Genomic DNA, 27,328 nt, shown 5'->3' with positions numbered 1-27,328 from the left:
AGATACCAAAATTGCACATCAGCCAACAAAGATTTGACAAGAACAACAAAAAAAATCTCAGACTTACCTATGTCCTTTCTGCCATGGGGTAACAAGCCTCGTGGGTAGCAGAGAAGCAGCAGATAATCCTGTGTTTTCATTCCAGTAAGGGTTTTTCGACACTGCTGTATGAGACCTTTTCAGATGTCAGCGTTAGAAATGACCTATATAAGTCTTTTGTAAATCCGATTGCAGAACACATGGGAAACTGGTACAGTGTTCAGTAGGCATTGGTGGCTTGTTTTCAGATTGAAAGACTGTCTTGAATGGGGTGTCCTGTCTTGCATTTCAGTACTTTCACTAGTGATACTGTTGCTGAAATAAAAGCTTGTTGAGTTCTCAGGTGACATAAAACTTGATGGAGCTGCAAGCATTTTGGAAAACAAGTCTAGAAATCGAAGTGGCATATTGGGATTAGGTGTGTGGTGGGTTTGGTTGTTTGTGTTTTTCTTTATTTTGTAGAACGTGATTCAGTGTGAACAAGTGCAAAAGGTAAAAGTTTAGGCAGGAATGCTGAAATGTTCAAATATGGAATGGGAATAAGTAGTTAAGTGTCAGGCTGTCCCCAGCAGGACCTGGGTGACAGGATAGTGAATCGTAAGCTGGATATGTATCAATGATACCTTATTGCTGTGAAAAAGGCAAATGTTATATTAGGATGAAAAAATGGGACTGTGAATCCTTACAATCTGATGATAAAGCATCAGCTGTAGTGCTCTATCTGGTTTGCGGCAGTAAGTTTCAAGGAAGATGTGGACCTGCCTGGAAGATTCAGGGCAGGAACAGTGGGAAGGATGAGGTTCCCAAAAGCCTGGACTGTAATGAAGGGTTAGTGGAGCAGCAAGTGTTTAAAGCAGAGAGATGGACTGGTGATGGACAGGAATCTTCAAAGACAAAAAAAAACCCCTCAGCTCTGTAGTTGTGGACTCCATCTGAACCTTGAAGGAGTAGGTAAAGCAGCTAGTGCCTTGGCTAGGTGACCTAGCCAAGGGTCCTGTCCTGGGGCTCTGGTCGCTCGCCTGTGATGCCCATGGACTTGGGCTCTCCTCCCTTCTTGGCTCAAGTTGTCCGAGTCTAGTGTTCAGACAGCATGAAGGCTGTGTTAGAGGGGTGGCTGAATGAAAGGTGCCACTCACCCTATGGACAGAGCGATGGCCCTGAGAGGGGAGAAAACAGGGCAGAAATGCTACAACTGGGCTGGCCAGACTCAGAGCTCTGTGAGGACTTCACAGAAAACCAGGAGGAGAAGACTTGTGTGAAAGAACCTGAAGCTATGTGCTAGTTATTTTGAAAGCTGAAATGTTGTAGGTGATTTAGAGTCTGATACGGATGGAGGCCTGGTTGATTTACTTTGTGTCCTTTACTCTTATTTATATTGCTGCCTTATGTGATTGCAACCATGTATCATAACTGTAATTGTGTACGTTTGACTGATTGCCTCTCAACTGCAGGAGAAGAATAAATTACAGATAATGTGTTGTAGTCATGGTTAGGAAGTTGCATCAGTGCTACTACAGAGAACTTCTTTTTGTGCTTTTTGGTCTCTCCAGTGCTGGTGGCTGACATCTGCTGAGCAGCCAGGCCATGGTAAAGGATTCTCGGTTTCCTATTTTGCAGGACAGGGTTTAAGACTTTCTTCTTCTCGCTTATGTTTGTATTTTTTTTCCACTTGAAATTCTTCCCAAGAGTCAGATCTTGGATCAGGTCAGACTAGATCAGAATAATAATCACCTCTCACTTTTTATCTTGACTCTAGCCACTTTGGAAAGGTGAATAGAAATACTTGATACTTGCTTTTCTTAGAATAATAATTTAAAAATTAATTGAAAGGAGGCAAGGCATTCTTCAACATATCTGACACACTGGAAAATAAGGGGGTGGAAAATGTGGCCATCTAACACCTACCTACAGTAATTATATTTGCATAATCAGTAATTGCTTGGGTGAAAATGCCTCTCAAGAGGGAACTGTAGTATCCAGTGCTTCTTATTGCTAAATGGCAATGCTATTTTAAGAAAGAAAGAAAACCCAAACAAACAAAAAAAACCCAAAACAGAACCGAAAACACCCTTACATTTCGCTCTGGAGCATATTCTACCAGAGAAGTTCTCTACAGGGGATGTTGGGTTATCCAGGCTTTTCTGAGCTTTTGTAACATTTGCAGAGCAGCTCCATAAAAGGAGATGTTAGTAATGCTGAGACCTTCTATACTTGTGAGAACACAAGTTCCATGGGTCACATGCTGATGACCTCAGGATTTCCTACATGGGGATAAGCATAGGAGAAAGAAATTATATGAACAACAAAGAGAGACAGCATGGCCGAGACAAAATCTAGCTATTTCTTGACAGCCGGGCTGACTTCTGTGTGTTTTCATTGAGTGTTTTTCCAAATTGAATGTACTTTGTATTGTTTAACCCCCCCCAACTCCACTTTTCTGAGGGTAAGCAGCACAATATCTTCATCAGCAAAGAGGAAATACACTGAAGAAACATTTTATCTGATAGTGGGAATATGGGCTTCTTAAGCTGTAAAGCTACTATATTCAGTAGAGGAGTAATTCCAGGTGTACAGAGAATGAGCTGTTTGATTGTATATGTATCTAACACTTTGATATTTCTTGTCTTCCTGTATTCTAAGATTATTTTTTTAAAGGAATTGTGTAATCATATATTTGTTCCATATCTGACATGGTAGGTCTAGTGTTATAACTTCTTGATATTACTGTCTTATATATTAAATAATAGGAATAGCTTATTCTTTTTGCATTGCATGAAAACAAGACTTATTGCCTGGACTGGCCATCCTCACTGTGAGCAAGGAGCAGGGCTTCTAAAACTGTAAATCAAATTTTTGAAGCCTAGGCAAGTATGAAGTACATACGGCATTTTGAGAAGCTTTGTATAGTAGTTTCTGTATAGTCACTTCCCTTTTTGTTATTTTCAGCAAGCAGATACAGTTCAAAAAAACAAAACAAAAACAACCTTTAGTGTGATTTTGAAGCACATATTTTTATCTATTTGTTATCCTTATTAGGATAGTAACCTTTATTAGGATTAGTAACCTTTATTACTATTCTAACTGTGTTTCCTTCTACAGGCCTCCCTCTAGAGGCATATATCTGTCTTCAGAAAAGGGATGGACCAGCTTTGATAGGTCTCTTGGGTTCAGTGCCCTGTGACTCTTTTTTCCAAATCCTCTGTGAATACTTGTGTCCAGTTCAGACAGCATGCATGAATGTGCTGGTGAAATACTACTATTTCTACAGTGAATCTAACCTTTTTCTACTATGTTAGCCATCTTCCACCTCCAAAAACAACCGTGAAAAATGTCCCTCTGCCTCCTATGGTTTGACATTGTATAAGTGGCCATTGTACTAATTTGTCTCTTTGTAGCAGAGGTCACTTGTTGGAAAGAGTGGTTGTGGGTGGATTTGTCATGGGTGGCTCATGCCTGCACCTCTAATTCCCAACTACTTCGGGGCTTGAGCTCTCCCTTGATTCTGCATTTCATGTCTGCTGTATGCCTGGGTCTAGAGCAAGCCATTTGGCTTGCAGAATAGATGGAACACAGTGATGGTGTGCAAGATGTCCCATTATAAAGGGAAGTCATTTAAGCAGGGAGGGGAGAGCAATTGCAGTGGTCTTGTTAGCATTTTTCTTGAGTCATTCCTTCCTGCCTGTGCCCCTTGGTTTAATAGTGAGAAATGCTGAGCTGACAATTTGAAGCCTGCTGGCCATTAATAACTGTTGCTTCTGATGCAATCTGAAACATGTCTGGAGCAGCACGCTTGTATTTAATTTCACATATGTAAGTTTTTCTTTTAATCTGTAAAGTATGCAAAAATGGAATCTTCTCTGATGTTAGGCTTAATTTGCTGGATTGAGTTGTGAGGCGGGTCAACTTTGAGTTTAATTTGAGCTTAATTTAGCATCTCATGGTGAAACAAACTGAGCCACCTTAAATTATGAAAGTGTACAAAGGGACGACTTAGGAAATATGATTACTAGAATGATGTGCTGTGTATCAGGAGGTTTGCTTTATTTTTCCCCCCAAAATGTTTGTTGATTATTTTGTTGGATTCCTGTTCTTTGTCCTCCTGGCAGATGTATGCTCATCTTGAGTGAGCATTCACTGAATGCCAGAATTGGCAATACTTGGTGCCGTACCAAGTGTTGTAGAATTCAGTAACTCAATTTTTTGGCATTTGCATGAATGTATGTTTTACTTTAGGCAGTCAAAGTTCAAATAAGGGGATACCGTAAAATAAGCAGAAGACTTGAAACGTTTTTTTGATTGAAAATCCAAGGTTGCATACTTAATGCAAATTATTTTTCAGAATAACATGATATAGCTTTGTAGTACAGCCTATGGTAATGTTTATGATTTGACTTTTAATGGTTCATTAAAATGCCTAATTCTCTTCCCTCCCCTCCCTCCCCCCCAATTTTAAAAAGCTCCTTATTAGGGCTTCTCTTTGGGCTTTTTTGTTTTTCTGATGTTAAATAACAGTTACAGCTTTATCTGAACTTAGTTCCTGTCATTCTTCCTGATGCTGACCGTGACGTGCATGAATTCTTCACGCACATTTTCTCTGCCTGCTTTCTTCATAACAATATACATAAGAAAAGGAGTACTAAATGCATTTTAAATGCTGACGAAACTTCTATGTTTTCCATGGGTAGTAACTATTGTGTTTCTCTAGGGTGGTGGAATAGTGACAGCTGTATTTGAAGTTGCTCTTTGCTTCTGTTTATAAGAGTGTTTTCAGCTGCTTATGGTTGTGCCAGACTTGTGCTGTTTGGGCTGAAATTTCCATCCTCAGGAGAGAAGAGGGCGGCTGAGTAAGATTAGAGTATCTCAAGTAATTCAGTGATTACTAATTGTTTTCACGTTGTGTGAACAGTGTCCATCTTTCATAAGCCGCACTCTGGACTGGATGTGTTGGATGTGATTGGCAAGTCAAAATTTTTGACATGGATTCATTCAGGACCAGCCATAAGCTGCTGCCATTTTTGTTTTGTTCCGGATTCCAGTAGAAACTTCCTCTCCTATTACAGACTTGGTTTTCCCAAAAGTGAGAGGTGGCTCTATGCAGTCTCCGTAGATTCATCATAATTTTTCTGTCAGAAGTGTATTGTTCATGTGTTTCCCTTTGCCACATAGTAGAGCATGTTGTAAATTTCTGTGCTGGGCTTTCATTTTTAGCCTCTTGTGCTTCAGGTAAAGGCAAATGGTTTTGAACAATTCCTTCAGAAACAGCCACCTTAAAAAGGTCCGCTTGTGTGCAGACTTCACTGTTATTTCCTACTGCTTTTACATGTAGACTAAAGCCCAGTACACACCACCTCCAGTTATGGGCTGTTCTTCCAAGGAGCTTCCTCTCCAGAGTGTTGAACTACACTGTATTTCCATGCATTGTTACTTTGGGCAGCACCTGCTGAGCGCTGTGGGCACTCCTTTCCTTCTTTAAAATCTTCATAATTATCAATTTAGGTGAGCTAAATCTTCTCAGATGTCTGCACTTTTGACCTTGCTTCTTCAGGGCTTCTGCTAGCCTTGGTCAAAGAAGGTCCTTCAACACAGACCCCAGCTTGGCCCAGGGATGGGTTTCACCCCTATCTTCTGCTTCCTGCCTCAGCAGGATCTTGTGTTGCCTGAGCAGCATCCCAGTTTCTCTAGAAACTTGGTGAAACACGGTGGGAGCACTTCAGCAACAGAGTGAGGGAGCAGGTGAGATGATGCATTGACACCTATTTCCCTCACCGGTTTTAATCGTAATTTCAAATCGGCAATGGGGAAGCCTTCCTTCATCTGTGCTGAAGTTATTTTTTGTAAAGAAGAGTTAGATTAAACCTATGATTACAACTGATTGGAAACTTTATATATAAAGAATTGGTTCTTTTCACTAAGCAATTATACTGTACTCTGTGCGCTTTCACCAGTGTAGATCTCTATACCCGCGCTCTCTGTCATTTTTCAAATGACTTCTGCAGTTAAAGCAACATCAGTATCATAAGTGGAAAAGAAAGCAAGAAGTCTCTGCTGAAAAAAAATTAATTTGATAAATTAGTTATATTTTACATAATGTTTTTTGCTTTTCTCTTATAGAAAAAGTACAGAAAAGGATCTGTGGATATTTCAAGGATTAAATGTGTAGAAGTTGTAAAAAGTGATGGTATTATTCCCTGTCAAAATAAATATCCATTTCAGGTATGTTCCTTTTAAATAAAATATAAATTACCGTGCTCTTTTCAACAGTGCCAAGCCATTTGTATGTAACTTGCTTGAAATTACTGTCACTTCTAAATACTGAGTCTGTTCTCTGGTGCTCTGGGACTGTGTTAGAGGTGGTTCAGGATCAGTGATTAAAAACCATCCCCAGCAATCTCTGCTCCCCCTGCAGTCCCCTCCCTTGGGAGCTGTGCCTCATATGCTTGGTCTCTTTCTTTTCCCCACTCTCTCTGCTTGTGTTTTGCCTGGAAAGTGCCTTGTCCTGGTCTTCCTCCAAAATGGGTTAGCTGGCAGCCCATTTTCCCTGTCTTCATTCTTTCACATTAAATTAAATTTACTTACCGTTAAATTTTATAAGAATAAGAAAATCAAGATAAAAATTGTTGCATTTTCTTCCATTGTGAACTTGAATGGAAATAAACACAGAAAACAAAGTGCTTAGAGGGGGAAAAAGAAATGTTTAGATATGGTGGGTCGGATGCTGTGCCTGCTTATGATAGAGGGAATTATTGGAGTGACAGTGAAGTCCGCTGCCGGAGAGGGGACTTCGGCCCCTTTCTCCCAGGGCAATACTTGCTTTCCCACCAATACAAGCAGTGAAGAAAAAGAAGGCAGGAATTGCCTCAGAGCAGTACAGAATAACAAGGAGTTATGAAATGGCTGGGAACAAAGGATGTCTGATTATGAAATAGCTTTAGCAGTTAAATTGAACTGTTTTCTAGAAAACACACAGTGAAGAATGAACAAAGCAAAGTGTGAAGCAAACATTTTAAGGAATGCTCTCAAGATAGTATACCATTACAAAATCCTTCCTTATTCCACTGAAAGCAGCAGGTGTGAATAGTAAACCTGAAACCTTTTCCCAGGTTCTGCATTTTGTGGCTGAGGACACTAATTTTGCCAAATGTAACAGTCACTTGTCTTGTTCTGTTTCCTGAGGAATAAATAAATTAATATTACTGGGTGAATGTCTTTATTTATTCCCCCCCTCCAGGTTGTATATGATGCTAATACGCTTTATATTTTTGCACCAAGTGCACAAAGCCGGGATCAGTGGGTGAGGAATCTGAAAGAAGGTAATGGAAATTGCTCATGCTTAACATTTGACATGTTTAGATACCTTCACTTGAGCTGTCTGGCTGGGATGGAGTTAACTTGGTGCTGTGTTTTGGATTTGTGGCCAAAACAGTCTTGAAAACACACCAATGTTTAGTTGTTGCTGAGCAGTGCTTGCACAGCATGAAGGCTCTGCCTTTTTCTCCCTCTGCCCCTGCAGTGAGTAGGCTGGGGGTGGGCAAGAGGCTGGGAGGTGACATGGCCGGGACAGCGGATCTGGGCTGACCAAAGGGATATTCCAGGCCATTTAATGTCGTGCTCGGCAGTAAAAACTGGGGTAGAGGAAGACGGGGGTTGGGGTTTCTTGGCTTCCATATTGGCCGTTGCTCAGAGACTGGCTGGGCATCGGCCTGCTTTGTAGGATATGGTGAGTGATTGTCTTTACATCACTTCTGGGTTTCTTCTTTCTTTTGGTTATTAAGCGGTCTTTATCTCAACCCACAACTTTTCTCCTCTTGCTTGTTCTATTCCCACCCCTGTCCCGCTGGGTGGGGGAAGTGGGCAAGTGGCTGCGTGGGTGCTTAGCTGCTGGCCAGCATCAACCCACAACAAGCTACAAAGATAAAATGGTAGAGCTCCTATTGCATGTATCCACTGATTTTTATTTTTATTGGGCCAGCTCATGGTTTGCATACATAACATGTGGTAACGGGTCTGGGAGTATCAAACACCCAGACTGATTTAATTTGATTTGTGAAGTCCAGCTGCAATCAGAATTTGACTCTACTTTTGCACAATGTGTAAATCATCAAAAAGCTTATTCAAGCTAGTTAATGGCATCACTGAAATGTTTTGTTTGAATGTAGCTAGACAACATTGTGGGCCTGATGCTGGTCTTACACTGATGTAAAATGACAGGAGCCATCTCCACTGAGATGTGATCTGATAAATGCTATCATAGTGAGTAAAGGTGGGTTTTGGTTTGGTGTGGGTTTTTTTTTTTTTTTTTTTCCCAAGAACGTCTTAATGCTTTCTGCCACCATCAAATGTTCATGTTACTTGCAGGTGCTCTGTAAAGTAGTAAGAAATAATTCCTGGGCTGGGGACTACAGGGCAGGGAATAACCTCTGAAACTCAGCAATCCCATAGGATGGGAGTAAGGAGTCTTTCAAGCCAAACACAGGCGTTGTGCCATGGAATAGCAATAAACGTCAGCTATCTTGCCCTCAACAGAACACTATTTGTAGAGGAAATTGAGTCACTTACAGCAGTAATAAAAAGAAGAGGGGCAAGCAGAGCCCCCAGGGCCTTCACAGCTGCCTGACTGCTTTGCAGGGTGCAGGTGGGTGCCTAGGTCTCCTTTTGTGGATGCACCAACGCCTGCCCCTGCTGGGGTGGCCGGTTTAGGCAGGAGTATAGCACTCTTTTCTGGAATAAAGTAATGTATTATCCTAAAAATGTCCTCTACTGTCACTGTATCACCCCTTGTAAACTTGTTAGAAGGTCCTTAAGAGAAGCAATGCTGTAGTAAGGCCAATAAGAAGTGAAGATTATGTCTCCTGTGAAAGATACTGTAATATTTATTAAAAATGTCCCCCTCGTAGAATTTTTTTTTTATCTTTCAAGATATGCTCTTTTTCTTCTTGTAGAAATAAAGAACAACAGCAATATAATGGTAAAATATCATCCAAAATTCTGGACAGAGGGAATTTATCAGTGCTGCAGACAGACAGAAAAATTAGCACCTGGCTGTGAAAAATATAATCTTTTTGAAAACAGTAAGTACATATGTCTTCATATGAAGTTGCTTTGGCATATTTTTCTGCTTTTTTAATATGATCCTGTCATCACACCTGGATGCCCTAGATATTATTAGGCAAATTTGTAGAGCAGAGTGAATCAATGATACTGTGCCTAAAGTAAAGCAAAATGTTTGTTTCATTTCCAAGCATTTTGTGGGGAAAAAAAAAAAAAGCACCAGTGACTTGTCCTCCCAAAAAATGTTTGGAAAAAGCTGAAAGAAATCATTGAGGTTGCTGAATTTGTTTCACTTGGTTTGTTTTTACCATCTGAAACTTATTTGACCAAGTGTTTACCTGTTTACCTCAGGCTGAGGATAAAACCCAATGGCAAAAAAGATTCCGCTAGAAATCCTTGCCAGCTCTTCAGTTTTAATAAATAACTTCTACATACCCATATAAAAGAATAATAACCATGTTGCATTTGGTGTTACCACACCAGTGTTAAAATGATACAAGAAGGCTTAATGTATTTACAGACACATGGCTGAATTTTCTTAGAGGCTCATAAGCGTCCGTATGCTGAACGTGGATGAACTGTGACTTCCGTAGGCACGTGTATCTTCCAGCATCCAAATCGCGGGTTCTGCTTCTTCAGCAGTGGATGCTGTAGCATGCAAAGATGCGCAAGCGTGACCCTCACTGCAATATTGTCCTACATAAGGATACAGGATTATTTAGTCCTCGATTTAAGGAAAACTGTAGTAGGAAAAGAAATTGAGCCATTGCTTACCTCCTAGTGAAATCAGCAGTGCCTGGATGGTCTCCTACTTCGGGGCATTAAATGGGAATGGTGGGGACCTGTGGATTTAGTTGCATTAAAAGACTTGAAGAATAAACAGTGACTCATAGTCAGCCTTATTCGTCAGGAAGATGTAAAACCTGACATACAGCTCAACCTTTTAAGTGGAGAGAAAAAAGCAGTACAGGAGAAAAAAAATACTCTTGGACCTGAGAGAAGTAATAAAAAAAATACATACAACATTGCCTTACTTAGCAAAGCAAGGGTCAGGGGGAGTATTATTTTTTAGAAGTGCAGATGTTGATAGGAACAGACTTTTAGATTATCATGGTGATGAGCACTGCATCCTTTTTATATACCTTTTTTTTATTTCTATCTCTTTTTTTAGTTCTCATATTTCTGCACCTCAGGGCTGGTTAAGGGATCTCTGTGTGGCACACTCAGCTGTGGCACAGATATTGCCAAATCCTGTGGTGAATGTAGCCTGCCATCTGATTTAGGATGTTTTTGCAAGAATATTTAATCAGTGTTTTCCTAATGCTTAACTGGAGCTGTCTTTTCTTTCTGACTTACTAAACTATCCTGAAGGCTAGTTAAGATATTAAAACGTTGTCTGAAATTTAAACATTTCATTCAGTTTTTAAACTTATAGCTAAGTGGATAGACACAGATCCTTTCCTATGCTCTGTTTCTAGGTGTAATGAGATTGCCCTCTCCGATGCCAGAAAAAAGCACGGTAGGTAGTGTCTTTAAAATATTGAATAGATAATTGCTAGGTTTTGAGGTGGTGTTTAGATTTCCTGTGATTCTTGCCATATCCTACAGCAAAGGTCTATTTCTGTACATGTCAATGGGCATCATGCTCTACCTCAGTCTAGGCTGGAGAAAATACCATGGAATTTCAGTGGCACCTATTAGCTGTATCTGTGCTGCTGGTGGGAGAGGGGTTGGAAAGCAAATGCCAGCTAGCGCTGCCCTTTACTGGCAGCTGTAGAGCTGCAGCGCGAGCCAGCCCCATGGGTAGCAGCCACGTTGACCATCTTCCACATGCCCCAGCTGCCTCGCCAGGCCACCGCAGCTCGCTCCGGGGGCAACCCAGAACTAGCCCAGCTTCTGCCTCTAGGGTGCTTGGCTGGTTTGCACTGGTGTCATGGTAAGGGTGGGGTGGAGTGGAGCAGAGTGGACTGATAATAATGGTGGGTTGTTTTCAGCGAAGGCCTCCACCACCTGTTCCTCCAGTCGAAGAAAATGGCAACAAAGAGGAGGAGATAGTGGTAGCAATGTATGACTTCGAGCCTACAGAACATCATGATTTAAGATTAGAGAAAGGTGAAGAGTATACGGTGATTGAGAAGAATGACATTCACTGGTGGAAGGCGAGAGACAAATACGGGTAAACACAAGTTCCTTATTTTTTGTTATAAAGTTGATAAGGCTATTTCCATGTTCTAGTAGTTTATATTGACTGTGTATCAACAAATAACTGTATTAGACCCCACTTTGGACCCCATCCCTGAAATCTCATCTGTATCTTTATTCCGACATAGAAACCAATTTTAAAAAGCGCAGTTCTAGATAGATAGTGGGGCCTGACTGCAAAGGCTGTTGCAGAACTGGAAGCTTTTCAAATTATATTTCCTGTCAGACTTTATGGTTTCCAAATTAAAGCATCGGCCAGCCTGCAAAACCTTGCTAGACTGGTACAGTACTCCCGCTTCCCTGGGGAATGGCTCATTAGAGAGCAATATGATTAACACTTGGCTCAGCAGGCTCCGGCTTCCAGACTTGAATAATCATCATCTTATTTAATAGCTGGATCATTAGGGGCAGTCTTTAGATGAGTTGAGAGAGTGTGGCAGTGAGATGCCTTAATGACTACAACATTACATTCCCTGGATTAAATTTTTTCTCTGAGGTTTTAAAGGTGAAATTTTCCATACTTCAATATTTATCAGGTCCCTGTTGCAATACGTTAGGGGTAGTTGCGAGTTATCAGGCTGTGGTAGGCTCCAAATGTATTTCCAGTGACTGACTGGGACCTCCAAGCACAGAAGTGACAGAGCAGCAGAGGGTTACTCTTCTTTGCCCCTTCTGCTGGTTTTCTTGGACACTGCTGCTGCCCGTGTCACTTCTCTAGGTGCACTGAAAGTTAATGTGGAAATGCTGATGTGGAAAATTAGTTTCTGTATAATCAGCAGTAGAGTGGGTAGGTCAGTAATAAATAAATTACAGCGAGGGACCTCTGGTAATTAGCAGAATGAAATACTGTCTTCTAGGCATGCAATTTTACATGTTTTCACTCAGATTATACATTATATATATTTTTTTTTTTTAGAAAACAAGGATATATTCCAAGCAATTATGTAACAGGAAAGAAGTCCAACAACCTTGATCAATATGAGTAAGTGAATATTTGAATTAAAATCTGGAAGATCATAAAATGAAACCTATGCTTTAAGAATAACAATGTATTTTTAAAGTTTTTAAAGCAATTATTTACATACGATAGCAGTTATCTCAGAGGTGAAACTTAAATATTTGAAATAGGCATATATTTGTTCTGATTCTCCTCATTGTCTTCCCTGTGATTTATAATGTCAAGTCAAGTCAGTGAGATGGCCATAGGGCATGTAGTTTTTTAGGCTATCTCACTATAAAAGCAAAAAAATACCCCTCCCAGTTCTCTGATAGACAAAGGGAAACTTTAAAGGAAATTTACCTATTATAAGTGTGCTGAATGTTTGGGGGTTTTTTAATATTAAAGTGACGTGTCTATCCAAAGCGTGTGGCAGTAAGATAGTAGAGTAGAAAATAGTGGAAATCATTAAAAGTAAACATAACAGATCAGATATTTTGGAAGGCAGCTCTAATTTTCAAGAAAATATATCACTCGGTGCATTTTAAGTCTCAGTGTATGCATATAACTTATCAGCTATAAAAGTATAGCTTTCCTTAAAAAAAAAAAAACAAAACAACAAACCACAACACAAACAAAAAACCCCAAAAAACCCACTTTTTCCAGTTGATGTTTAATTATGGAGTAGTACGTATTTAAGAACATGAGGATAAAATTTAACACAGTAGTTTCCTAGCCTGTTGTTCTTGATATTCTAATTTCAGAACAGCATAAATTTTTGTGCCTGAGAACTTAAGACATGTTTCATGACTTTTAGATAAAATGGAGCTGTAAGGAAATAATAATTAAAACCATTTATGAAACCACATTAGTAGCTCCAAAACTCTACTCTCAGCCGCATATGGCTCCTACTGCTGTGTTTTGACAGAAGGCAGAATTTCTTTGGGGATTTTGCCCTCAGCTTCACTAGAGGGAATCACTTGTTCTTTGTTGCTTTCCCATCTTAGAGGCTCTTGCTGAGAGCTCTGGGCTGGGCTGCGGGGCTAGCAGAAAGGGAAGGAAGGAAGAAACTGGGCTGCCTTATCTGGTCCAGCCACTTTGTGCCTGACCACCTTGGGGCTGTAAGTCTCTGAGTCTCTGCGCAGTCCAGGGGAGGATTACTCCAGGTCATCTACCAACTGCAAGAAACCACTACCTCCGAACAGCAGAACTTGATTGGAGGCTGTGCCACTTCCCTACTCAGTTACCGCCGTGACAGCATAGTTCAAAATGATTGCACAATGCCATTTGTGAGCTGCGTGTTTTTCCTTTTTATATTATTTGCTGTAGCTGGCTGAAATGTCGTGCTTCTGTGGCGGCTTCAACCTGCCCGTGCAGCACCAAGCTCAGGGATGTGCAACTGTGACATTTAATTCACTTTTGACCTCCTCTTTGGTAGGTGGGTCCTCCCTGGAAAATCAGAACCGTGAAGTTATTGAATGACATAGCAGTCTAGCAGCCAGCTCTGCAGGTGGCTCAACTGGTGTGCAGGCAGCTGCTTTCACGGGGCTGTCAGCCTGCCCTTGGGCTGCCATTCAGAGCAACTACTGCCATCAGCCTGTGCGCGTTTGAGAAGTGTTTTTCCTGAAAAAGTAGTTCCCTTACCTGAACTTCATTGGCTTCTGTGGGATCTCACTGGATTTGTTTCAGGGCATTTTTATGGGATAACTGTACAACGTAATAGAGACTTTTTTTTTTACACTAAAGTTCAGTTGTTGACCTTTGTTATCATAAAATTATTGAATCTGTAGCTTTGTAATACTTTGCTTTAAGCATCTAACGGAAATCATACACTTCGGAGAAGTTTTGGTTACTGATGTTGTGTTGCAGGTGGTACAGCAGAAACCTGAACAGAAGCAAAGCAGAGCAGCTCCTCAGAAACGAGGTGAGTACAGCAGCCTGTACTCAGTACTAATACTGTACTGCAGTATTAACCGTGAAATTCACGTAAAGTAGCTTCTTTTATTAAAGCAAATGCTTATTTTGGCATGCACAAATCACAGAACAAGTAGAAGAGACATGCAGCTTAAAACAGCTTGTACAAAACTGTCAATGTGCTTGCATTTTAGGATAAAGAAGGTGGTTTTGTGGTGAGAGACTCAAGTCAGCCTGGCCTGTATACAGTTTCCCTTTATACAAAATTTGGAGGGTGAGTTTCTGTGGCTGCTCTGCACACCTTGTCTCGTCCAAATCCATTTGCATCCACCTCCAAATCCATGGGCTGGAGGAAAGCCCAGGAGAGAGCTCAACAAAGAAATGAGGGGTGCTGTGATAGGAAAGACGGGTGACTAAAATGAGCTTCTTGACTCCATGGTTAGGTCACATTTGCTTTAATCCAGAGTAGACCTGAACTGCCACTCAAAGAAGGTGGCCTTGCTTTCCCACCCCGTTTGGTCTCTTTCCCTCCTGCCAGTCCAAGTGTTTGCATTGGTGTATGGTGAGCTGGGCTGGGAGCTCACCAGGCTGAAAATTAACCTTTTATGGGTTAATCTTCAACTTGGTCTGAGCACTGAGATGAAGGAGAGTCACCAGTGCTCAGGATCTTTTGATATTCAAGCTGTTTCTGAATCGTGTGACATATTATTGTTATTGTTGTTGTTTTTCCAGAGAAGGTTCATCAGGAATAAGACACTACCATATAAAAGAAACAGTGACGTCACCGAAGCAGTACTACCTCGCAGAAAAACATCTCTTTAACTCCATTCCAGAAATAATTGAGTATCATAAACATAACGCAGCAGGTAGATGAATTGGATTTTTTTTCTGTCAAGGTTGATTTGAAAAGGAGTGTGAGGCATTTAGGGTTTTAATGAAAGTTTTTAGTTTTTTTATAGATCCTTCTTTTTCAGGGAAGTCATGAGACACTGCATTTTCACATTTTTTTCAATATAGGCAATCATTTGAAAGGTTTTATGTAAATATGTTCCTGTCCCCAGAGTAACAGAAGAACGGCTGTATCGAGTCAGGAAAAATCATTCATTTAGCTCCACATCCTGTCCCCATCAGCTGCCTGTAACCCACAGCAGATGGATAGAGATGGTACTTCCCCAGAGTGCTCTCCAGGCAGTAGCTTTTTACCTGCAGGTCACCACCGCTTAAAATGATCTAATCTTCCTATATAGCAAACAAATGAGGAGAACAGTAATGTGTTTGTTTAGGAAGTCCCGAAAGATGAGTCTTTGTAAAGGTTAGACGCTTCAGATCTATAGCTGATGCTGGTGTCTGCCCACTGTATGAGGGGACAGGGAGAGTTTAGGAATTACGTTCAAGGCACAGATACTACTATAGTATTTCTTTCAAGTCCAGTCTGTGCTTAAGTTTCCCTCATGACCAATATTTTCCAGATGTTTATATCTAATTCAGATGACCTGGCATTTCCTGATATTCTGGAAAATATGCTCCAAAACATAACCCTGCTTTTCACTTATTATAACTGATTTTACTACTTGTTTTTTAATTGCTTCATTGCTTTTACCTTATGGTGTATTGAGTTCTGACAAGATCTTAGGAGAATATTCAGCTAGCCTGCAGCATTTATTTTGTATATATAAAATCCCTGCGTGAAACCGCTGGGATTTATATGTGTGAAACAGAAATGATCAAAAGTAACATCGAGAGTATACATTTTAGATAATCTTTCTGATCTGAAAGGGGTCCTCAGCCTTTGTTGGTGCCAGCATAACTGTAAAGCACAAATATGTATGCCTATATTTATATCCATCTCTCACCAGTAAAGAAGCAGCGGCAAATTAGATGCAGTGAGTGCTCTTGTGTACCTCTTGTAGCCATTTTGAGTAGTCAAAACAATGCAATAGCAGAAAGTATGGTCAAAGCTGTATATAATGATAAGCTTATTGTTAATCAGTGTTGCAGTTTGCAGTGAACAAGTGGCTGATTTGCTGCCTGGCAGTATTTCAGAAGTAAGCTCTGTGTCTTGAATTATCTTTGAACCTCAGGTCTTGTTACCAGGCTGCGTTACCCAGTGACCCCAAAGAAGACAACAGCACCAACAACGGCAGGATTCAGCTATGGTAATTGCATGTTATATTAATCTGCATGTAGCTTTTCTAATGATTTTATACATGTAATTTGCCACAATATTTTCTAAAAATTTTAAAAGGCCTAATTTTTTTTACTGTGATTGCCTACACTAACTTGCGCGGGTCCGAGTTGTACCGTGGAGACCCTTGCTCAGAGGATCGGCATGCAAAGGCATGACAGCTGGTGGCAGGTGTGTGGTGCCAAGGGCATCAGCGAGGAGAGGCAGAACATGTTGCCGGTGCTCCAGGGCAATTTGGCATCTTCCTCCATCCTTTTGTGGACACCTTGAGCTCTGCCCAATTAAAGAGCTGTGCCTTTGGCTCCTTCATAAGCCTCCAGACTTCTGGCTCAACCTTGGCCCCTCTGATCTTTGTGGAGGGGCTAGTTTTTGTTGTTTGTTTTTTTTTTTAAATTGGAATAACCTGTTTTAAGCATGGCACATCAGGTGATGTGAGCAGCTGCTACACACTAACACAACTTTCTATGATGGCAGCTTGTTGAAATCAAGTCTGATGATACCAGCATGTAATTACCGGCTTCAGGAAAGTTTAAGTTTTGCCTTCTGTGTTGCTCAGGAGCTGCCTAAAGGTTATGTCTAGCTAAAAGTTTGTTTGTTTTGTGATATATAGAAATGCTCCATTTTCAAGTTAATTTTAAGATGTTTTCTCCCTGAATTCCCTGATTTGCTAGTAATCCAGCATTTCCGTTTCCTCCTCCCTGTCACCTACCAGTTTGGTACATTCCCTAGTACAGCAGTCATGGGCTCTCATTTGTTTTGTTTTATAGAGAAATGGGAAATTAATCCCTCAGAACTGACATTCATGAGAGAACTGGGGAGCGGTCTCTTTGGCGTGGTGCGCCTTGGGAAATGGAGGGCGCAGTATAAAGTGGCCATCAAGGCAATTCGGGAAGGTGCGATGTATGAAGAGGATTTCATTGAAGAAGCTAAAGTAATGATGTGAGTTGTGTGCTTGGCACTTTTATTGCCAGTTCTAGGCCTCTGATGCCGTTTACTGATTATAAATAAAACACTTCAGGCAGGTGGTATTTTTGCAGTTTTGTGGGGTGGAGAGCTAGCACTGCGTGGAGGAAGTAATAATGACATGATCTCAATCTTTTCAGGAAGCTAACACATCCTAAATTAGTTCAGCTGTATGGTGTGTGCACACAACAGAGACCTATTTACATCGTGACAGAGTTCATGGAGCATGGCTGCCTTCTCAATTACCTGAGACAAAAACGGGGAGTTTTGAGTAAAGATGTCCTGCTCACTATGTGCCAAGATGTATGTGAGGGAATGGAGTACCTGGAGAGAAACAGCTTTATCCACAGAGACCTGGTAACATCCCATTAAGCAATACACTCTTCTCCGAAAACTTTATTTTTGAGCTTACCTATTCTTTTTTGAAACAGCCTGCTTGTAAATAACTACTTTTGTTCCTGCAGAAAATTATAAGTAGTTGAAGTTGGCTCTTTAGGGTCTAATCAAATCTCTAAAATTGCCCTATACAGAAAACGATAGAGGCTTCTCTCTCAAGAAAATGGAATAAAATCTCTCTGAAATTTTTATGAAGAGTTAATAGCTATTTGCGCTGATATAAAAGCATATCTCTGTTCTGTATTGGTGCCATTTTCACCACTCGTGAATCCCTTGAGATGATAACTTTTGCTGGTGATTTTTTTACAAAATGGTTTAGTTGTAAAAACAGTACTATCAAGAGCAAATGCACACGTACTTTTATAATGCGAATACACCAATGAACTTGGTAAATTGGTGAACTTGCTAAGCAATGAGGACAAAGTCCTCATTAGACCGTTGTAATTTGTCTGCAAGAGACTACAAGTTTTCCATCCGAATCTAACCATTTTCTTTGCAGGCTGCCAGGAACTGCTTGGTGAGTGACTCAGGAGTGGTCAAAGTGTCAGATTTTGGAATGACAAGGTATGGCTGAGTGTGCAAGCACATCTGTGGGCATTTGGGAAAATTCACCTAACCCTTGTACTTAGCCATAAGGCAATACACGCCCAGCAAAATTAGAGGCAAAAATTATCTTTTCTGACCTCTCTAGGGAAAGACATCCTTTGGTTCATTTTATTTCCAGTGTCTTTAAAGCTTGTTCATTCTGTGGTCAAGTGTCGATTTCCTTACTCATTTTAACTCTGGGAAATCAAAACTAGGCAGTTTATTCTCTAGAGAAGTAAGTGTGTCTAGTGCTTACCATGAGAGGCCTGGCTTTGAACTGACTCCGTGGTCTGACTGGTCTTCTACTAGCAACTTTCTGTAACATCTGTGAAAATCTTACAAATTTTAATCTTGTAGTGATGCAGGAGGCATATTAGAGCTTGTGTCTCGGACAGCAGAGCTCACGCTGCAGAGGTAATAGTTGTTAGTCTGTATTTTGGTAAACAAATGATAGAAAGAGGCTGTTCAGTGAGTTTGGGGTCCTCTCGGGGTAGATGGTTCAGAGTTGCATCTCACTAGCTGAAGTGCTGGGAGGTGCTGAGACCCAGAGAGGGATTAATTTCCTGCCCTTGTTAGCACCCGCGGATGCTACATCAGGTGGGTGATGTGTGGGTGAGGCAGGGGGTGGAAAGCAGCACCTACAAGGAAGGTGTTAAAGCACTGTGGCTTGACCATGCTGCTCTTGGCTTTTGCCACCTTTCTGTGCTACTGAGCTTGCACGTCCCCTGACATCTGAATTCAGACTGGCCAGTGAGAAACAGAGCAGAGCAGAGCATCATTTTCTCTTGTAATACAGACATTTAACTTGCAGGTGGCCTAGACCTGTGTTGTATAACTAATAATCACAAGAGAAGACTCTGAGGTCATAAGAAAAATGAACTGGGTCTTGACTGAAACCCTAGTACTGCGCCAGAGAACCTATTTTTATCGTGTGATGCTAACAGTCTTGGCCATTAGGTGGCAATATGAGCTTCTAATATTCAAATCCAAATCTAAATTATAATTTGCAGGCTTGGAGGCTGACTGAAGGAGATCATGTTTTTCTTTCTTTTTTTTTTTTTAGGTATGTCCTTGATGATCAGTACACAAGCTCCTCAGGGGCTAAATTTCCTGTGAAATGGTGCCCCCCAGAGGTTTTTAATTATAGCCGATTCAGCAGCAAGTCAGATGTCTGGTCATTCGGTAAGATGTTCACTGTTGAAAGAAAGCACTATTTTTACATTTTATCAATAGCGGTTAAGCTCCAGTTATTGGGAAGGATTCAGACATCTGAGAAGAAGCTCAGAGAAACCGTTTACCACGGTTTTATGCTTGCATAAAGTTCCACAGAGACCTTTAGAACTGTTATTTATTAAAACTCATGCTACTAGAATAAGATGTTTTCAGCGATGACACATGTGAACACTTTCTAGAATATGGATCTCAAACTATTTATCTGTCAGAAATCCTGAGCCCAGGGCTCAAAATAAACATATATTTTTAAGAAGTTATTTGCTTATTTTCTTAATGTTTATTTTCTTTTTTTTTAGGTGTTTTAATGTGGGAGGTATTTACGGAAGGAAAAATGCCCTTTGAAAAAAGCTCCAACTATGAAGTGGTAACAATGGTTAGCCAAGGACATCGTTTGTATCGGCCCAAACTAGCCTGTAAGCAGGTGTATGAAATGATGATGATGTGCTGGCAGGAGGTATATATATATTTTTTTTTCTTTGAATTGAAAAAAGGTCAATCTAGCAACAGCAATTAATCCCTATTGCAGCATTCTGACTGTATCCAGCTCTCTCAGCTATTCATGTGTTTATTGCTAAGACTTTGCAAGTGAACTAGAGCTGTGATAAGAAAAAAACACCGAGGAAATTTCTATGAAGTAAACAGACTGTAGGATTAAGTATGCAAAGGCATTTAGTAACAAAATGAAGTAATTGCTAAATCTGTGCTGGTCATGATTATATCTGCATACAAATATTGCTAGCAAAAAAAATTCGGTGAGAATGGCCGAGAGGTGGAGAATCTAATTTTATATTGCCTCAGTTTATTAATCATTACAGAAACATGCCAGAATGACCGAAAGTATTTTTAAAGGAATACTTCATTACCTGATTATAAATTATATAGGAAATATAGATTAAGTTGCAGTTGAATCTAAATACAAATCCCAAGGTTTATAAAGAAAGATAAAAATACGCTGTACTATTAATCCTCCTAACCCAGAAAGATACTGACTGTACAATTTTCAGAGGTCAAAGGAGCAGCAAACACAAATTTAATACCTTATCAACTAAATCAGTATAAAACAGTTTTTGTGGTCTTAAAGAAGAAAGTCTCTAAGGATAGGTGCATTTAATGAGATGCCTCTAATTTTGAGAGAGCAATTGAGGAAACCCAAGAATGGAAAGAGCTATGTGACTTATTTCTAGTTAGTCTTTGCCACAGGGGGTGCTGGGGAAAAACTGTTCTTTTCCAGTAATAAAGATGACATACTGTCTGACACTTGTCTTGGAGGAGAAGGTGCCAGAACAGAGAGCAATTAGTCATCAAACCAACTGGTGGAGATCTAAAACTTACAAACCAGTTGGTTTATGCAGCAAAAAATACATTAAAAACAACAGTGCCCTGGAGGGCTGCGGAATGACAAATATGTCTGTAGTTCAAAAAATCTATTCACGGGAGCCAGGAAACTACAGATCATTAAATTTTATTTGTACTTGGTAACCTGCTTGAAACGGTCATTAAAATGGAATAATAAATTACCTGGAAGATAATGATAAGTTATTTGTTAAATACATATTAATATTCAAAGAACATTATAGGATTTATATGAACATCAATGAATTGATTAAAAATGTATTGATTTCATCGGGGGTTATTAACAATAAAATCTAAGCAGTCATCACGTGGGAGAGAAAGAACCTTTGCGAGTCACAAACAGGACACAAATAATGGCAAGATACTGTCAATCTTTGTCATAAAATATGATTAACTGTAGGTACCTCAGTCCTCATTTAATAAATTTATTAATGGTTTGTAGAGGGCAGTGAATACTGAGGCTTCAAAATTCAGCAGGTGATACAAATCTAAAGAGGCTGATAAACGGAGGAAAAGTGCAAGTTACCCAGATATTCAGAAGATGCTAAATTAACTGTGTCAGCAGGGTCAGCGAAGACTACCTCAGTGTATTGCCATAATTAAACAAAACAAACAGGATGTTATGACACATAAGGAACTCTATGGAAAATAGAGTAGATGAAGGATGCCATTGCATAAGCCTATGGTGCAGTCTCATTTTGGAGTCCAAAAAATAACGTTGAAGTAAAAGAGGCTTCAGAGAATGACACTCAAAATTCTTAAGAGCATGAACGACTTGTGTAAAGAAAGATTGGAGAAATTCATTTGGGGAGTTGGGGATGGGGAAGAAAAATGAAAGTGTAGCACTGTGCAAAATAATGAATTATATGAAGAGTGTAGTCCAAAACCTATTTATGCTTTTCCAAAGCGTAAAAAAAAAAAAAAAAGGTGGCACTTACTGAGATTAAGCGACACATCCAAAATCCACACAAGGAAATATTTTTGCATGTACATCTAATGAAACGGTAAATTTGTTGCCACAGAATGATATCAAGACCAATAACTTATCAAAATCAACACAACTCTGTTGCTTTCTGATCACAGCTGTGCGTGCTTTTATTTTTAGAAACCAGAGGGTCGCCCGACTTTTGAAGACTTGCTTCACACAATCATAGACATTGCAGAGGGTGAAGATTCTTTCTGAAAAAGAACAGCAGCAGAAGTACAGGAAAGAAGCCACTTTCCAGACATGTGGCTTCACCATTTCTTTTAAAAGGCTTGATTCTGTAGGCTGCTGGATGCTGCTAAACAGTATGGGGAACCTGTAATATCTGATCCACTCCAGCACAAGGAGAGTTTTACATGATGTTGGGAAATGAGCACGGTATCTTCAGCAATACTAGCAGTCTCTCTTTTCTCTGAAAAGTCAGCATTGCATATCTGGCAAGTTGAGCTCTTTATGGAGGAAGAGAGAGAATGTGGCCAAAGCCCAGGAGCCTAATTTGCATTTACTGGGTTGGGTTCATGTACATACAGTCCATGTTTCTGAGTTTCTCTTTACACAAGCAGTAGTAGTAGTAGTGATTTGCATGCTTAAAAATTGGAGGTATCTATAAATGGCTATTTACTGACATTGAAAAGTTTCCAGAGATTCTCCAGAAACATTGTTTTTCTTGGTTGATGGGTGTTTTATGATGCATCAAGAGCACAAAATGTGCCTCTCATTTGCACGTAGTAGGTTGTTAACAGCACAGTCTTCAGTTTAGTGTAACACTCAAAGCTTTGCTTCAGAACTGAGCCGTGATATGTCCCAAGCCATTCTAGGCTGTTTGGTCAACCAGAGACCTCCCACCGTTAGTCTTGATGTTACTTGTGAAATATAAGTCCAAGATTCAGCACAACTGGCTGTCAGTGTACCATAGTACCTTGTTTTGGATTAATTATAAAATAATTTATATGCTGTATGTATTGTAAATATATAAATTCTGTGCATTTATTTATATAAAGTGTGTTTTCCTCTTGAAATTTTCAAGCACATTTGTCCTACCTTCACTTACTTACACCACTTGATACATGGGGTTGTAAATGAAAGAAAGTACACTCTCAAGTGTGTTTAAGGAGGGCTCCTCTTTGTCTGTCATCTGTACGTACAGTGATCTAACCTTTCTGTTCTTAACAAAAATGTCATACTACATGTGTATGTAAATAAACTGAATGTTAACTATTGTTTGGAACAACTAATGTGTTGCCAATAATTTACTGTCAGTGCATCATAAGCCAAACTCATTGTTCATGTGAATACGGTGTTACGATAGTCCATGTATGTGTGTATACACACTCTATACAAATATATATTCATACTACTATATATATATTTAAAATGAATTTGGCCATGATGAAAAGTTCAGTGCAGAAATGCCTGAACTCTCTTTAGAAGTTCCATGCCCTTTTCCCTCTGCTAGAGGCTAATGTCTCCACAGCCTTGCTGAAGCCTGTTTCAATTAACCTGACTTTGTACCAGTGGATGTGAGGAGTATTTGCACTTCAGTTTTGCTGTAGCCACCTCCTGAGTAATTCTATTACATGTTTTCTTTTTCTTTTGTTACTTGTGCCAAGTGTAATAGAAAATAGATTGCACAAAAACTTTTTTAAAATTTTTTTTGCAAGCGGGCAGAGAGGGCTATGGTGCAGTGTATTTCCAATCAAGTTATTAAAGGTAACTATCGTTGGCTTAATACGTTCTGTCGTTGCTGCATTTGAGTATTTCTGTAATCAATTTTGGAGATGCTTTGTCTAAACCCTGATGTTCAAAAGGAGGAAGCCTCTTGTTTCTTGGAAGAAATGTTTTCCTTTTCTCATGCTATTCCATTGAAAAGTTACAAGCTGTCAGAAAAGATGTAAATTGCTATTTCCTTTTTCTTAATGACAAAATCTCAGAAGATGATCGCAACTATGCAAACAAACCTGTCAAAGTGTTGAGTCCAAACCACTACCCAATCATTACTCAACCACATGTATTGTTAAAGGGGAAAATCTAGGGTTTTCTACCTGTAGTAGAAAAAGGAACATGGAAGATCTAAGGTAAGCTGAGCTCGTCTTTCCTTCCCTAACTGCTCCTTTACACCCCAGTTTCTCAGTGGAGACACTGCAAAGTATGGCATTGCCAACACTTTTGACACTACGTCATGAGGAATTCTACAGTAGTAAGTAATGTCTCCCTTAAAACACAAATGAAGCATAGGCAAATCAGGAGATTAATAGTTTCCATAGAATCATAGAATCATTGAGGTTGGAAAAGACCTCTAAGATCATCCTTAAGCCTGTTTCTATACAATAATTATATATTTATTATTAATTTATATGATAAAACACACGCTAACTGCTGACTTTTGGCAGCAGTTTACTCATTGAGGTGGGTGCTTTGAATTGGCCACCTTTGCCTGCCTCTTCCTAGTACCTGAGGATAACTTCTGTGTACCTGCCATTGGGTTTGATACTTACTTAGGATGCCAGGAACTGTGAGGCACCTAGTTTTTAGATAAAAGCATTTTTGTAGTTGAATGTAGCCTTAGATGGTTAATTTTGGAAAGGATCAGAACACCTCTGGAGGCAGCTGTCTTGCTGACTCTCCCGATGTCTTTAAAGGCAGGTTGAAATACCGCACCATCATTTCTTCGGGATGAGCTCGCTCATCCTTAAGCAACTTCAGTCCTTCTTCCCCTTTATATTATAACTGAATTTTTTCAAACATTGTGGTCAAAAAAAATCATCTGGACAGAACCAAATGCTGTGATTTACATCTGCTGTATTTTTTCCTTTTTTTTTTTTTTAAGAAATACTTAGCCCTACTGACTACAGTTTAATAGTTTTTTCTGTAAAATGTGTGTGAGATACTAGAAAGCAGACACTTCTTTCACTTTTTTTTTTTTAACAGATGTGAGATTAATATCTAGTCTGTTTGGGGCTTGTCTTTTTTTTAAAAAAAAGGTAAGTAGGCGGGGTCAAGAAGTATTTGTGATTTACCATGTTTCATATCGGAGCAAAGAGCTCAGCTAGGGCTGTTTTACTGGCACAACTGATGAAGAGAGGTTTGCATTTTTATTTGAATATAAGCGGACAAACGGACATGATTCTTTCTACCTGTAAGTAAACTGGGCAGCATATTTTCATCTTGCAGTTTTGTTTTGTGCAGCAGCAGTGTACTTAGCAAATGAGCTATTTAATTATTGTCATAAAAATACCAACCAGCTTTCTCTTGCACTGCTCAGGTAATCTCTGTTCAGACTGCTTGTCTTGACTTTCAGAATTACTGCACAAATATGAATCCATTGTACGATGGATTCAGCAGAGCAACTACTTTTACATACAGATAGGGAGATATTCCCATATGCTGTCATTGCAAGCATGTACAGCATAGGCATGAATAAAAAGTTTGGTAGAACTAGAGCTGGCTGTCTTCTAGAGCAGAATTAACTCACAGGAAAGACAAAGTCTCATCTTGCACATGTGAAAAGCTGAAAGCTTGTCTTTTAGAATATTTTTAGAAGCAAACTATACTGTGGCTTTCTACTAGATTATTGATTTTCTAGTACTGTTGAAAACTGACAGACATACCACATCAGGAGGCCATACTGTGTGTTACAGTAAAGATTTGGGTTTGATGGGTGAAGCTGAGTTTGTAGTGTTGAACACAGTTAACCTGCTGCAAGAGCAAGAACTTTGTGCAAAACATGCTAGAAGGGTGCAAGTCTTAGACATGGACTACAGCACTCTCAAAATTAGTAGTGCTTTGAGAAACACTGAATCGGAAAAAGAAACTTAAGCCAAAAAACCCATGAAATAATAAAATTAGAAAATGCAAATTATAAAAAGTAATCTCTAACTTGTTGCTTGTATCTTTGATACTACTTCCCCAAGGCTGCAAATTACAGTGAGTTATAACTGAAGATAGGAGGAAGATTGCACACATAAAGATGTGTGAATTGGCCACCTATACAGACAATATTATCAACCCAAAGCATACTGCTGGGTGTTGTGGGACTTTATAAGGACAGCTACTGGCAGCAATGGACCATCTCAAAGGACTTGTGTGTTTTCACTCTCCCTTCTCTGTTTTCATGGGACTATCTTTCAGCTTCTCAAGCAAACAGCTGTTCCTGACAGCCGACCAATACTTTTCTTCTTCCTTTAGCATCCCATCTGCTCCGTTGTGTACAGATAAATTTGTTTTCAGGCCTCTAAGTTGTTTATCAAAATGTCAGCTGCAAATTTTTAGGCTGCATATTTGTCAAGCTAACTTCAACACCAGTTTCCTAGTATTTCCACTTCATCCACATGCTTCTCTTGCCATGATATCTTTTCTCGTTTCAAAACTGTGCATGCTAAAAGGTCTGATTTTGGGCATCAGAATTCAATAGGCTATCATGGCTCTGTGCTAGTGTTGGGATTCCTATTTGTTAACCTGTCACCAGGGATAATATGACACTTTTAAAAACAAATGCCTTCCTCCTAATATAGTCATTTCCAGAAAGAAGATGACATGAGCAGTGAAATGGAATACGCTTTTTGTTCCTATGTTAAATTATTTCTGGAATTGGCTGAACTTTGTCTGAGGTTGCAGGATTTCATCAGAAATTGGAGAAATTAAATTCTCCACACAATTGAAGAAGGAAGATTCGGCAAATCCTAGATTCAACAGCTCAAATGCTCATCTTGTTTGATTTAAACTTAGGTTTTAAGCTATTGACTTTAATTGCTCTGTGATGACTTACTCTGAGGATCAAAACCAAAGTGTTTTGGTAGTTTATGTTTTGATAAAACTCAGGGAAATGTGGGCCGAGAGGTCTAGTGGGGCTTTGGATGCTGGAGAAACCTTCCTTCCTGTGGATTTAAAAGAAGCAAGGTTTGACCACTTTTTCTGGAAGTTTTGGGAAAATTTGTGGTTATGTAGGAAACAGAGAAATTGGGCCTGAAAATAATGATAGGTCTGTAAGTACTTTATTTTAAGAGACTTCAAAAAACAATTTACTGTTAAAAATTATGGGATAGTTCTTTCTGTTAGCCTGTATTTCTTTCCTGTCTCCTGTCCAAGCAGCCTGTCATTCATAATATGGTAAATGTTATAGGGGTCTCTGTTCTCTCCAAAATATGGAATCCAAAACGTGATTTCCTTGCTGAAGCACGACTCTCACCGATACCATCACTGATTGAAGAGTTCACAAATTTAAAATTAACGTGGTTACTTGAGTTAGGGACCAGGGGGTCAAGGCTTGCTCATACATATGTGACTCTAACACCCTTTGACAAATCCAGAGTGTTTTCCTTAAGGAAAGGTCCTTGGTCCAAAATTGAAGGAAATCGGATAGAATAGTTCCATTTATTTCAGTGATTTGAGTTAGGGTGTAGCAGAAAGAAAAATCAAAAGAAATATTTAAAACAATAAGTAAATTCTGAAAATCTATTTTCAAGTTGTTATTTGCATTTTAAAAGATAGC

At 39.6% G+C, this 27,328-nt stretch overlaps 1 protein-coding gene across 6 annotated transcripts in view; it reads left to right on the top strand.

Annotated features, from left to right (window-relative positions):
• Positions 1-23,571, top strand: part of TEC (tec protein tyrosine kinase) — a 53,658-nt gene extending 30,087 nt beyond the window's left edge. For 4 of the 6 annotated variants that reach the window (XM_076336205.1, XM_076336208.1, XM_076336207.1 and 1 more), the window contains 16 exons: positions 6,151-6,252; positions 7,268-7,349; positions 8,979-9,107; positions 10,566-10,606; positions 11,082-11,263; positions 12,206-12,271; positions 14,096-14,150; positions 14,335-14,414; positions 14,873-15,006; positions 16,222-16,296; positions 17,093-17,264; positions 17,429-17,645; positions 18,184-18,248; positions 19,333-19,451; positions 19,799-19,956; positions 21,961-23,571. In XM_076336205.1, coding sequence (XP_076192320.1) covers positions 6,151-6,252; positions 7,268-7,349; positions 8,979-9,107; positions 10,566-10,606; positions 11,082-11,263; positions 12,206-12,271; positions 14,096-14,150; positions 14,335-14,414; positions 14,873-15,006; positions 16,222-16,296; positions 17,093-17,264; positions 17,429-17,645; positions 18,184-18,248; positions 19,333-19,451; positions 19,799-19,956; positions 21,961-22,038 — 1,755 coding nt within the window. In that variant the 3' untranslated portion in view covers positions 22,039-23,571. Of the gene's footprint in view, positions 1-6,150; positions 6,253-7,267; positions 7,350-8,978; positions 9,108-10,565; positions 10,607-11,081; positions 11,264-12,205; positions 12,272-14,095; positions 14,151-14,334; positions 14,415-14,872; positions 15,007-16,221; positions 16,297-17,092; positions 17,265-17,428; positions 17,646-18,183; positions 18,249-19,332; positions 19,452-19,798; positions 19,957-21,960 lie in introns of those variants that run through there. The other 2 variants (XM_076336209.1, XM_076336211.1) reach the window with 2 other exon arrangements.
• The last annotated feature ends 3,757 nt before the right edge of the window (positions 23,572-27,328 follow it).

Source organism: Aptenodytes patagonicus, chromosome 4 (genome assembly GCF_965638725.1).
Source record: "Aptenodytes patagonicus chromosome 4, bAptPat1.pri.cur, whole genome shotgun sequence".
Taxonomy (NCBI): domain Eukaryota; kingdom Metazoa; phylum Chordata; class Aves; order Sphenisciformes; family Spheniscidae; genus Aptenodytes; species Aptenodytes patagonicus.
The sequence above is the reverse complement of the archived record's forward strand: the minus strand, read 5'-3'. Positions and strand labels throughout refer to the sequence as shown.